The sequence below is a fragment of the Vespa mandarinia genome, chromosome 23 (genome assembly GCF_050613455.1).
Source record: "Vespa mandarinia isolate Hongniang chromosome 23, ASM5061345v1, whole genome shotgun sequence".
Classification (NCBI taxonomy): domain Eukaryota; kingdom Metazoa; phylum Arthropoda; class Insecta; order Hymenoptera; family Vespidae; genus Vespa; species Vespa mandarinia.
The window spans coordinates 839,511-854,283 of record NC_140832.1 but is presented as its reverse complement, the minus strand read 5'-3'; the positions used below and the strand labels follow the sequence as shown (position 1 = coordinate 854,283).

The window sequence follows — 14,773 nt, the reverse complement described above, 5'->3', positions numbered from 1 at the left end:
TTTTTGGAAAAAACTAGATGCTAAAATTCATACGTCCTAAATCCCAATGTTATGAATATCTAAAAGTTTGTAAAAATGTTGTATAAAATTTGTCTAGAAAATTGGTAATCAATCTAAAAAATCGACACAAGTCTCTATATATGATTCTATTAACAGTGAGAGATGATTATAATAACAGCTCAGTGATACAATGCTATGAATTGGTCATTCGTGAATGTCTCACACGTTTTTCATTAGAAATAACATTGGTTTATATGACAATTATTATATAATGTTTATCATTATTAGATCGTTTATTACTATCAATAATAATAATAATAATAATGATAATCATTATTATTATCATCACAAATCAGCACTACCATTTTTAATACTCCAAAATGAAGATACTTTCGAGAGTTATTCTAAGATAACTTTTTTAAAAGAAATGTATATTCTAATTACAAATGATTTAATTCATTCTCATTTATCATAGAAACGTATGGAAATAAAAGGAAAAGAAAAAGAAAAAAGAAATTGACAAATTGGAATGTGGTATTATCAACTTTAAAATTCGTATAATAAAGTAACAGAGAAATGATACATGTAACATTAAAAAAAAAAAAAATAAAATAAAAAACAAAACTATATTTAGAAGATTATTATTTTGCTAATTGCTTTTCTTTTCTTCTTTAGTTATATTGTTTCTTTTTAAATGTATGTATATATATATGTAATAATTGCACATATTTGTAAATTGCTCGTTTAATGAAAGGATATTTTAAATATTTAATCATTTTGATGTAAAACATTTGTGCGTAACGTGTAGCTTTCACAGTAGCTCTTAATTACGAAATCTATATTAAAGAAAAAACGACAATAAATTTTATCGACTTGAGTTATTCGTGCATCAGCTGCCACTGTTTGTTGGATACGCTTTAATAGAAGAATTTATATATATACTTTTCTTTTTATATCGTATATATAAATCATAAAAGTTCCAAGATTAACATCTTACAAATAAAAACTATATATATATATTAATCAAGAAATATATACTGAAGGTTGTGTTAAAATCTTAACAAATTCCAGGCTTCACTTTGAAATATTGTTAATAACTGAGAAACCTTTGATAAAGTTTAAACAAATCGCATACTACATCTTGTTGTTAATAATATAAATGTAAACTATATATATAACTGATATTTTTCTTTTCTTTCTTTTTTTTTTGTTGTTTTTTTTTTTTATATTTACATAATATTTTTTAAGGCTGCAATAAATTGTACTTATGCTCAAATATATTATCATTACCTGTAATAAGACATAACATTACAACTATAACATAAATTTCGAATATAAAACAAACATATTATTAAATCTCTTCATAAACCAATCAATCTTTAGACACTTGTGACTGTTATATGTGAGACATTTACAACTCCAACATTATTGATTTTGCAGACATATACATACATACAAATAATAATAATGCAAGTACATACGTTTTATCTCGCAACAAAAGAAAATGTCTCTTTTTTTTTTTTTTTTTTCTTTTTTTGTCAGTTTCTGTAATTATATGAAGGATTAAGATCGTAATATTCTAAACAATCACCTTCTTTAGTCACATTTTTAAAGAGGTAAAAAGTTTAATGCCTATGGAAAAACATATTTTTGGCTGTCGAGGATGATATCTATGAAACAAAAATTTTCGTATATCTTTCAATATATGAATACATATATATATATACGTAATTGTCATGGGTAAAAGTAAAATGTTAATAGAGATCTAAGAGGTATCAATTATTTTAAAAGAAAAAAGAAAAAAGAAAAAAGAAAAAGAAAAAACAAACGAAATTACGATAATTTTTGATTTTTCCATATCTTGTTTCCTATCCTGAGGACAATGCAACTGTATATAAAAATGACTAAGCGCGTAAGATAACATCTACACGTTAGATATAAAATTATGTATTACAGCAAAGAGAGAGAATAAGATAGAGAGAAAAGTTCCTTTAAATGTTTTGTAATCTATTTAATAAATAATAATAGGTAAAGCTCAAAAATTGACCTTGGAAGTTGAAACGATTTAAATCGTCGTTTTTTTTCCTTTACATCCATTTGATCAACAGTTTATATATTTATATATGAATAATTTTGAAGATAGATCTATTTTTTTGTTCACATGAATTATAGATCATGTTTCTACGTATTTTTGGAATATTAAGAGAATCCAAGGTCAAAATGTGAGAAGCGACGACAAAACGACGACGGAGCGATAATGGAATGACAATGGAACTTGACAATGAAGCGATTATAAAAGCGAGATAATGAAGCGAGAAGTAGAAAGATATATATATATATATATATGTATGTATATATATATATATATGTTGTGTGTGTATGTGAATGAATACAAGTAGTATACAACCTACTGGGTAGTGGCCTCCAAATCCTCCTTAGATGGAACAGACCTTAATCGATGAGAATACCAATGAAATCAACTAAACTTAGCTTAATATTTGGTGATTAGCAAAACCTATAAAAGCAGACTGAACGTTGTAATGATAATGTATATGAAAAAAAAAGAAAAGTATAAGTGAGGAGAAGGAAAAAAAGGACAATTCGACTGTCTCTTTGATCATCCGCCAAGCAATTCTGTGTGTATGCTTTCTTTTACAAAATTACCAAAAACCTCCCGCACTACGTCCACCAGGTGGATTGTTGACACGAATGCAAGCTCTTCGTGCCTCTTCGACGTCCTCTGTAATAACAAAAACATATTTTACATTTAATTATTCATATCGAGTTTTATCTATAAGGATTATACAACAAACAGTATGTTCGTTTTAAATTATAAATCCTCGAATTAAATAAGAAACTTATGTTATTCACCGCTGATAGAGAATGTAGAATCCTGTAAATTTCTTTGTCCTTCTAATCGAGGACCTTTCGATGATGGCGTCATAATTGCAGAGTCAGGTAAAGTGGGTATACAATCGACTGGTGCTAATTTCGGTTTAGGACTTTCATGAGTACCGTTTGTTTGATTATTATGCAAAGCAGCTGCTGCGGCTGCTGCCTTTGCTGCTTCTCTAGCTTTAGCAATAGCAGCATCCTCCTCGGCATACTTTTTTGCTTCTGCTTCCGTTCGTGGTACACCTCTAGGTCTCTGAAAGAAACCAATGTATATATATATATACATACATTGATCTCCTGCTTTCTAATTTATTTACAAACAATATATGTATATACCTTCTCACGTTCTTCTATCATGTCGTATACATAATTGCAGAACGTCGGTGTCTCTACGAACTTTCCAAAACCATGAACGGCTTTTAATTCACACTCGTCCACACATACACGACCGTTTACGATAACGTATTCAGGTACACCATGAACTTCCATACCCTATTTTAAGATCAAACATAAAAAAAAAAAAGATAATAATCAAATAATATATGTAAATGTTGATGTATATTGTGAAATCAGTGTTCAAATAATCACCTCAAAAATATTAAAATCAACAGCTTGTACATGAGTCTGAGCTGAAATCGTACGTTTCCTATTAGGATCCCAAACAACGATGTCGGCGTCAGAGCCTACAGCTATCACTCCTTTTCTAGGATAAATATTAAATATTTTCGCTGCGTTTGTACTGGTAACTGCAACAAATCTCGTAGGATCCATAATTCCTGCGTGTACTCCTTTTTCCCATACCACGGACATTCTATCCTCGACTCCGTTAACTCCATTTGGTATTTTGGAAAAGTCATCTTTACCCAAAGCTTTTTGTTCGGTATTGAAGGTACAATTATCACTGCCAGTTAATTGAAGACCATCCCTAATCAAATTCATATGAATTAATTCTAAAATCCAAGTAAATAATATATTATATGAAAATATCTCAACATAATAATTATGTATATTTATCGATTACCTTGACATCGAAGACTCGGCTAAAAGTTTTAATTTAAAATGAAGAAAGAAGAAACGCAACAATATATTCGCCAATTGAGAAATATTAGTTGTCTATAAAATGATCAACGACGAGAGTTAATCGTCTATGTAAATTTTAACATTGTAAACTATTGCATAAAAAAAAGAGAAAAAAAAAAAAAAAAAAAAAAAAGAAAAACAACTTGTGCAGTAAACGCTCAATTAAGTATATAATACGATGTGTGCAACTTCCCACGCTGCATAAATGAAAATGAAGATCAGTTGATCAGACTAATGTGTCACAGTCTTTTACTGGCTCTATGTCTTGACATAGACAAATACACATGTATGTAACTTTACACAAATACACATGTAGGTCGTTAAGAAATTCATTTTAGAGCAAAAATGTAGAAAGAAAAGAAAAGAAAGGGAAAAAAAATCTACTTCGAGGAGATCTAATCTCTCTTTTTTTTTTTTTTTCTTTTTTTTACTTACTGAGCCAAATGTTCGATTAGATATGCAGGTGTAGTCGAATCTGGCCTTAGAGGTGGACTAGTTACAAAACTTCTTGCTTTTTCGATATCTTTTCCGTATTGTTCAGTACCATCGATACCCACATTACTTGCTAGAGTTTCTCCAAAGACGATGACACCTTCGGTTCTTTTCGCGGACACAACATCGGCAGCTGACTTGCTCGACACCGCTGAGATATACAGTGGACTATTCACCTAAACGCGATATTGATATATCTCTCATTGGAATTATTATTACATTTTTCTAACTGATCTTTTCCCCATCAAATATTAATAATAATAATAATAATGATAATAATAATAATAATAATAATAATAATAATAATAATAATAACTATAATAATAATAATAATAATCAAGCGATAACTATACATTTACCTACACATCAAAGTTTGATAATGAGTGCATTAATCCATACATATGTAAATACCATTACTTTCTATTTCTTTGACAAAATATATAATAACATATAATAGTGCCGATTATATAACTAATCATCATTCCAATAAGGCCAACGAAATGGAACACAAGTAAATATAAAATTAGCTACTGGCCAAGAAATAGCAGCAAGCATGCTCAACGAATTTCGAAGGTAAAGTTCGGATATAAAGGAAATTTCTAAATATACATTTTTGGCCCCGCACGCAAAGAGAGGAAGGAAGCTTTATGAGATTTGAAACGTCAATAGGGAGGTCTAGATAACAGCAATTGGCCTATTTTATTGAAATTTAACTTTCTCGGATGTTAACAGTTAATTTAGTTTATGTGTGGTGTTAAAGATAGGTAACTATCAGTTGTACTAAGTAACAGATAACACGCAAAGGATTGATATAATGAAAAGTATTACAAAAAAAAAAGAAAAAAAAAAGAATAAAAAAAAAGGAGGTCGAGGTAATTGTTCTACATAAAATTTATCTTCGGAAGCCGTTCATCGGATGTCAAGGTCACCGTAAAATAAATATTACAGTGGCTTCACGACTCACCTTGCCAAATAATTTAAAAGTACAAGAGGTGTATTCGGGTCTGGCCTAAGAGGTGGACTTAAAACGTGTCCCGCGGCGTGGCTCCAACATTTATGCGTGTAGTTGGTACCATCAGTACCAACAGCAGCTGCCAAGGTCTCGCCAAAGACGCAAACATTGCGTTTACGAGCAGCTTCCACGGCTTCTGCGCCACTACGACTCATCACATGCACTACGTACAGCGGACAATTTACCTAAGCGTGCAAAAAGTTACTCTCGCTGGCTCGCATCCCTAATTTTTTATATACTAATATAAAACTACACACACATATATATATATATATATGTAAAAAAAACATTCTTATATATATATATATATATATATATATATATATATATAAAATTGTCTTTTTTTACACATGTACTATATATAGATTAAAAATATCTAAATATTTCTGTTTCTTTTCTTTCCATTGTTTTTATATAAAAATATTTGTATATAATATTGTATATATACATATATATATATATATATATATATATATATATATTTATTTATTTATCTTTTATTTATTTGTCTTTAAGCCTAACGCAAATACTACTTATCAAAAATAAAGTGCCCAAATATAAATAATACTTTTTATTAATATCTAAAGTAAAAAAAAAGAAAAATAAAAATTATTTTCATTTACTTACGATATACTTTACGTATAAGGAATACATGCAGACATAAGTGCAGGACACTTCGAAAATGTGATACGTGCAAGAGACGGATAAGAATACACATACAAAAAAAAAAAAAAAGAAAAAAAAACGATGAAAAAAAGAACAAAAAAAGAAAAAGAAAGACAAATAAATAAAAGTTCTTTTACAAAAATAAACTAATGCAATTAAATAGACGAGTTAATGGCATGAGGAAGTCACATTGCGAGGCTTGTTTTAGAACTTTAGCATACCTGACTTGCTATCATACAAGCTCTGGTCACTGCTTCCGCTTCAACTTCTTCAGGTCGTGACATTTCATGACCTTCTGGTCCGGTCACTCCAGCAGCTAATAATTTTTTAATATTCTAAAATAATAATAATAATAAAAAATATATATATGCATATCTTTTTTAGTTTTCTCTTTATACCAAAAAATGATTATAATCATCATAAATGATTATTATAATTTATCTACCTCAGCAATAATATCGCCATTTTCGGCATGAACCATAGCCAATGCTCCCAATTCTTTACAAGCTTTGAATACTTCGATTAAATCAATATCCCTCAACATGAAAGAATAAGTCATGAACGTTTTAAAACTGTTTACGCCGTGTTCTTTCGTCAATAACGTCATTTCTTCTTTTATCTGAAAAGAAAAAAACAAAAAAGAACAAAAAAAAAAAAAAAAAAAAAAAAAAAAAAAAAAGAAACAAAAAGAAAAACAAAAAAAACAAATTGTAAAAATTATGATTAATTGTTACGAATTAATTCTCGTTCTTTCTAGATCATTTTAAAATCCATAAAGAACGAAGACAGATAGGATTAAATAAAGATTATAGAGATCATTCTAGGTGATCTAGAAAATCATTCTAGATCATTCTGAGATCTATAAAAGTGAAGACATATAGGATCAAATAAGGAATAGTAATTAATTCCATTCATCCGATCGCTACTTATGCGATTTCCTCATCCTACGTTTTAGTATTCAGTTAACGATCGAAGTTACGGTTACAAGTCGGGACTACTACATAGAGACTACTAGAGACTTGCAATCACCGGATTGGGAAATTAAAGTTCTTGCGTTGTCCTTATCTGTAAATCATTCGATCCGATGCACTCCTACTATTTTTGGAAAATTTAAATATATAAAAAAACAAAAATATTTTGAACCTAAATATATACGTACACAGATACATACATACATACATACATACATATATATATATATATATATATATATATATATATATATGTAATAAATTTTATATATGTTATGTAATAAGAGAAAAGAGGTCGACCGACAAAGATAGGAAAAGAGAAACTTTCTTTTCTAGAAAAGGATTCATCTTATGGCAATTATCTCATTCTGAATGACTAACAGGGAGGAGCATGAGCCGTATCGGACTTGACACAATGACCTCGCGAATCGTGTAACAAGACTATCTTCTTAACACATTGAAATAACTCGTGAGATAGGAAAAAACGAATAGTTCATTGGAATGAGTAAAAAGTGACCGTGAAAACAGACAATTTATCATCTGTGATGGTATTGTATTCCGAGCGATTCTTCTTTTTTTTTTTTTTTTTTTTTTTTTTTTATTGATACGCATATACAATATCGTAATGTCATTTTTTAAAAATAAACTATAAATAAAATGCTACAATAAAAATATTATAAAGTATCATTTCTTCTTGTATTAAAAATAAATATAAAAATTAAAAATGTTCAATAATATTTTCTTATATTATAAAAATAAACATTAATAAATGCTTACTTTTGGACTCCAGGATGTAACAGCCACGTGAAGAGCATAATCACAGCAAACCTTTTCATCCGCAATCTGTCTATACCTCTCATAAGCTTCGAGAATAGTTTCATCCTTTTGAGGGAAGGCAAAATCGATAATCATCGTCGTACCACCGGCGACTGCCGCTTTCGTGCCTTGATAAAAATCATCGACTGTTTTGGCACCCATTAATTCCAATTCAAAATGAGTATGCGGGTCTATACCACCTGGCATTACGTATTTTCCACGTGCATCGATGGTCCTTGTACCACCCGGTATAATGAGATTGCGGCCCATTTGTCTGTGAGAAAAACCAAAATATTTCTATTCTAAAATAGTTCGTTGTTTTTTTTTAATTATAATAGATGTTATCATGTATCTAATTTATTATACTAAGGGATTAAAATTAGATTCTGTTTATCTATAAGAAGTAAAAAAAAAAAAAAAAAAAAAAAAGTAAATAAGTAAATAAATAAACTCTTCTAAAAATATTCTATAAAACTGTGCACTCGTTCTCTTTTAATTCTATTTGTTCCATAAATAAGACACTAGTTTGAAAATAAACATAGTTATTATCTAATTTATGATCCTCTAAGGATTAAAACGACGATGAAAGTTAACCGCTTATCTAATATCGCAATTTCTAGACCATGAGACTGACTATTCCATGAGAGAAGTCACGTTCTCGTATCTAACAAATCGCATTGGTTAATACGGCCAACGTATTATATGCGTTTGCCCGCACCATTTATGCTTTGATAATAAAGAAACTAGCTTATCGTATCGTGGAAATGTTTCATGCGAATACTACACATTGAATAAATAGTGACAAACAGACTTTTTTCTAAAATGAATTTTTATCTTCTATAATATTATTAAAAGTCACATACTTTATGTGTGAGTATGTTAAGATTTTTTAAAGTTATATAATTTATTTTCTATACAAGAAAAAAATATATATATAATTATAAAATCTTTTATTTCGTATAGACAAAAAAAAAGGAAGATAAATTATAATTAATTAACATGTATCATTAATTTCTCAGCTAATAATACCATCCTCGTTGCAATTATATTAGCATAAGTAATACTATAACTTTCACATTATATCATTTTTATATACATGAAAAAGAAAATGAAAAGTAAAATTGTATTAGTATTAATTGACGTCCATTATTAATTTCACAGCTAATAATACCATTCACTTGTATCTTGATATTAATTTGGCACGTGGTTGAATCTAATCAACAAATATATTATTAATTTCTCACCTAATAATCCCATCCTCGATGTAAACGTCACTATCGATTATACCATCCTCGTTAACAACTTTTCCATTCTTGATCAATAATCGATTCTGCGCACTCTGAAAAAAAACAAATAAATTAAGAATTATGATTATTAAAATGATTAAAAAAGAAAAAAAAATTAAATAAAACGGATAAAGAATGAAATGATAAAAAAAAAAAAGTGATCAAAAAAAGTACGATAAAAATCCTAATTCGAGGGTGTACCCTTACGATGTATTTAATATACGTACACATACATATATACAAGAGATTATGGTTGCGCCCCCGTCCTTGATATTCGTTTGTAGGCTGTTTCGAGCACGTCCGGTTGCGTCGATTAGTATGCGCGCATTACTATAGATATAATGTATTATGGCAGGGTATATCAATCGGTGTGCGCGTGTGTGTATGGTTCTATAAGAGTAGAATTGTGAACGCGCGCGCGCAACACGCACTTCCGGCCAATACCAAATTATAAGGGCGTACACGCGTGGTACGAGTACGGCGTTCGATAAGCGTTCAACAAACTTGGTTTTACCTACTCTTATCTCGTCTAGTATTTTAGAAAAAATGATTCCACCTTCCTAGATATTTCCAATCGATAAATAGATTGATAATATGGCATTGATTGTATTAAACTGACAGATAAATATACTATTTTTTATTTTTCTTCTAATAAGTAGACAGATTTTATCTGAAATTTTATCAGTTAAGTAAGATATAATGAAGAATAAATTACTTATTCATCTTAGATAAAAATTAAATTTAAAAGCATTTGAATGAAATAAAAATTATTTTATATCAATATATATTGTAGGATTAATGTTTACTTTCCAGATGAGAGTATTATATTTATAGACGATAAATAACTTTAATCTTAAAAATGAGAGAGATAATTCTATTGCTCATAAAGAATTTGAATTATATAAGTATAACATTATTAGAGAGAATGGATCGATGATTGTCATTAACAATTTAGATATAAATAGAAAGAAATATGTACGCTTTTAAGACTTACGACTAATCGTAGGAAAAAAAAAAGGGAGAAGTTAAATGGAAAGAATGAATGGGGGTGAAACCAAGAGCAAGGGGTTAAAAATAAAGTGCTCGGTCGCAAAAACACGTATGCACGCATAAAAAGAAAAAAAGAAAACGTAGGCGACGTCGTTCCTTTGAATGGACGCTTATTTTTTCGACGAGTACCATACCATAGTGAGTTCGGCAAGGGAAAGATGAAAAAAGGGGGAAGAGAAAGAGGGATGATGATTCAAAGAAGAAGCAGAAGAGGGAAAGTGCTGAAAAAGGACAATCCAACTGTTTTCGTCCCCTGGTGAGAAGGAAGAGGAGGAGAAGGAGGAGAAGTAAAGGGTAGTGGTGGCTTTTAAAACTGCTAGCTTTTGTCTCCTCGTGTCCCTTTTTCACTATCCACTTTGTCCCTCTTTTATCGTTCCCTAACGTCACGACCTTTTTCCACCTTCGAGCAAATCTTGAAAACTTTTCTAACGATTTCTAACGATAAGCGACAAAAGATATTCTTTCATCGGTGCATTAGATTTATTTTCAAATGTGAATTTTCGAAAGAGAAACACCCAAGTTTTTCTTTCGTATGACTTTCCTGTCATCCTCGAAAAGCTTTCGCTCATTAAATCACACATATGCGTTTCATGTGTCAGAGAGAAGATCGTTTCTTACGATATTTTCAGTCTAACGTCGGAGCTTAAAATACGTCTCATGTAGACAAACACACACACACACACACACACATACTGAAAAGCAGCAGCCTTGGTGAACCCTTCGAGAAAAAAAAAAAAAAAAAAAAGAAGAGAAAAAAGGCTCACGCAGGTTTGGTTCATGCTTTGTCCTCTAAACACATTGGTAAAACAGATTGAACATATTCGAAACGATTTGTCTCTTCGTTTGTGTTTTCTCTCTCTCTCTCTTTCTCTCTTTCTCTCTGTGTGTTTCTCTTTCTCGCTGTACTAAATCTAATGCATTAATTTTGTTCATTCATTCGATCCAAAAAAAAAAAATACCTTTTTTAAAACGATCGATGATTATATAGTCTTCGCATGTTCCCTTTCGGAACACGATAAGGTCTGTTATCACAAGTAAATTGCTACCATGATCGAATCGCGAATCTATAGTTTCATCGTGTCGGATCGTACCACATCGCAGAGATAAAAATACTTTTGCGAATTACGCATTTAGATCCACCTAACATTTACGAGAGCTTCGTGAACTCTTCACGATCTATAAATCCTTTTTTTTTTCTTTCCTTTCTTTTTCTTCTTCTTCTTCTTCTTCTTCATAGTTTCGATGGAAGATAACAAATCTTACCTCACCGGTTTTTCTTTTTCTTTTTTTCTTTTATTTAATTAAACTTGTTTAAATTCATATATATTTTTTTTCTATTAGAATTAAACATATTAATCATTTTTGATATTATGCACACCTACACTGCATATATGTATCTATATATGTACATCCGTCGCATATCGTGTTCATTAAGGTCAAGAAAAGTAACTAACGGCTCTCTTCTCTCTTTCTCTCTCTCTCTCTTCTCTGTCTCATCAGAAGAACAGAAATTTTCTTTTAGAACTTGTATCGAAAGAACTAGACTCTATTACCATTAAAAATCTTACAAACTTGCTTAGTAGGAAAGCTAAGTGGTTCGCGTGCATAAACATATGTCCTGATTTTATCTTTGGGAGGGGGAAAGGGGGTAGGAGGGAGGAAAGGGATCGAATCAAAAGTAAATATTACGAAACATTGCAATTTACATTATTGTGCAAAATGTGTCCACAAAGTATTCATTCACTACATACACGTGTATGTATATATACATACATACATACATACATATGTATATATATATATATATATATACCTATGTGTTCTTCGATCTTTTCAAAAGAAAATATAAGTCAACAAGTGTTGTTAACAAAGTAACAGTAGCTTCGTACGTGTACCATATATTTGTTCGGTAAAAAATGCAGAACCATACATTTCAATGGTGAGAATTCCTTGACATAATGAAGTAACGATTTCAAAGAAGAAGACTCTTAGTTACATTTTCCTCGTTGACGCGTGTAAATATGTAAACGGGTCGGGTAAGACAACTGTTCTTTCCTTTGATCTAGTTTCATTATCCTAAATGAAATAAACTCAGGAAACAGCAGACATAGATCACACCTGGCTTAACCGTATTATTCCATGCATCTATTTATATTTTCCGAATAACGTTTTTTTACGTATAGTAATCTCGAAACGAAAATCCCTATGAGATATCGATTTGACGTGTTGTTGTGATACGTAAAAATTGATGAACGGGGGAAAAAAGAAAAAAAATAAAAAGGAAACAACAATGACATACAACAAAAACATCGATAATACATAACAATAATGTACAGTATTCAGAATATACATTAAATGAAGTTTCTTTGATGTGAATGACTTTTCAAAAAATTCTTTGATAATATATTGCGTGTAATATATTATTCATATCAATAGAGTGCAATATTGGAACGTATGCTAAACAGTGTCTTTAATATGAATGACTTTTACAAATCTGGAATAATATATTACAAGTGACAATATCCGTAGTAACGCAAATGACAATATTTCGTTTATTCTGAGAGGGGAGGGGCAGGGGAGGGAGGAAGCAACTGTAACAAAAAAAAAGATTTATTTCCAATACTGTTTGTACCACCCACATAATGTTTAAAGAAAGTTGAAATAGGATAATTAAGTTACATGAACGTAGACGTAACGTTGTTTACTGACATGCATCTCGTTTATATATATATATATATATATACCTACAGATATATAATCCGAAGCTGACGCGTTTTTCCGACTTTAGGTCGAAGCAGTGTCGACGAACTATTGATTCGCGCACGGGAGAGCTGGCCGTGTTCTCGGTTAGAGAAGCATATCCCAGCAGTGCCGTATTATTTTCCAGGGCCATGGAAAATCCACCCACGCAATTATTTTTTTGCAATCTCATTTATTCTTTCGCCATATCATATATGTGGGGGAGGGGGAGGAGTTAGAGGGTATATGTATGTATATACACGGAAAATTAAATCAGATAGTTACGGTTGAAAATCGAGACGATTGCATATACATGTATGCATTTACATATACTCGCATTTATATCAGTTGAAGGTTGAATTATAAGGAGAGGGAGGGGGAGTTTATTTGTTACAAAGAAAGGAAAAAAAAGAAGAAGAAAAGAGAAAAGAATAGAAAAGAAAATGGTATTAGGGTCAAAGAACCTTGCACTTTTCAATATATATATATATATATATATATATATATATATATATATATAAAGAAAAGAAAATGTATAGCGAATTACTATTTCCCGTTATATTATTATACGACCGTTCTACTACTCCTCCTCTTCCCTCCTCTTCCTCCTTCTCCTCCTACTCCTCAATCCCTTCTTCTATTTTCTTTTACACTTATGGTGTCTGCTTCCTTCCACGAGATAGAGACTAGCGCGAGCACCAAGACAACTCGGATCAATAAGCCACCAGCCTTCCGATTGCCGTAGTGATGCGACAAAAATTAAAATTTTTCGTTTCTTTTTTAACTAACACTTTTGTTTCTTCTTTTAAACTAATAAATGATAATTTTTTTTTCTTTCCTTTTACATATATATATATATATATATATATATATATATATGGAAAATTTTATTACGATTCGATAACGTGTTTATTTAAACGATATAGGCTAGACAGTCTGATATCTACATATATCAAATTATATGTTAAAAATATATATGTATATATTAAGGGATAATTATATATGAAAATTAAATTAACAAAATACGATCGTGAAAAAATTGTAATTAATACTTGGGTGTAAACTGAAGTTGAATGTAATTGACGTTCATAAAGTAATTAATTTTAACGCCATCATACTTTTTTGATAATGCCATTATCAAAAAAATATGGTGACGTTCGTATGACATAAGAAGACAAGAAAATATAATATATATTTATATATATATATATATATATATACAATTTGTTACTTATTACATATGATTTACTAATTGTATTCAATAGAATATGAAATATCGTTTACCGGTATAGTATTAATACAATATATACGAAGAAATTAAAATAAATAATCGAAGTGAGGCGATTTCAAGGATAGATAGCGCCGCCTTCTCTCCCTTACCACCGTCAAAGAAAAAAAGAAAAAAAAAAGAAGAAAGATGAAACGATTCTACGAAGTTGCCAAGTTCCCTCCTTTTTTTTGGTTTTTTTTCTTTTCTACTAACCTGCAGGTGGATGGGCACCTTCTTCACCGGCGTGCTCATCTTCTCAGGTGTAATATCGGTATTTGAGAGAAACGTGTTTCTCTTCGTGTCTAAAAATACCGAGAGAAAGAAAGAGCGAGACAGAGAAAGATTTAAGTTTTTACTTTATATTTATAAAAGTGAAAGAAAAAGATTTTCTATCACCACCGCGTCAATTGTAACGTTAGAGGTTAGAACGACACAAGCTCGTACTCTCGAGTCAGAAATGCGACTGCGGTGCGATAGACGACGCACTTGGCGTGCG

General features: G+C 30.4%; 1 protein-coding gene across 2 annotated transcripts; it reads right to left on the bottom strand.

Annotated features, from left to right (window-relative positions):
- Positions 1 to 14,748, bottom strand: CRMP (Collapsin Response Mediator Protein). 2 transcript variants are annotated; one of them, XM_085663742.1, is made up of 11 exons: positions 14,491 to 14,748; positions 9,177 to 9,271; positions 7,894 to 8,206; positions 6,591 to 6,764; positions 6,367 to 6,480; positions 5,432 to 5,664; positions 3,484 to 3,820; positions 3,232 to 3,387; positions 2,872 to 3,148; positions 2,665 to 2,740; positions 1 to 2,450 (listed from the first exon to the last, which is right to left on the bottom strand). In XM_085663742.1, the coding sequence occupies exons 1-11, from the start codon at positions 14,527 to 14,529 to the stop codon at positions 2,408 to 2,410; spliced, it is 1,857 nt and encodes a 618-aa protein (XP_085519868.1). In that variant the 5' UTR covers positions 14,530 to 14,748; the 3' UTR covers positions 1 to 2,407. The 2 variants fall into 2 exon arrangements, with proteins under 2 accessions (XP_085519868.1, XP_085519869.1); XM_085663743.1 differs by lacking the exon at positions 5,432 to 5,664 and adding an exon at positions 4,411 to 4,643.
- Positions 14,749 to 14,773: the final 25 nt, after the last annotated feature.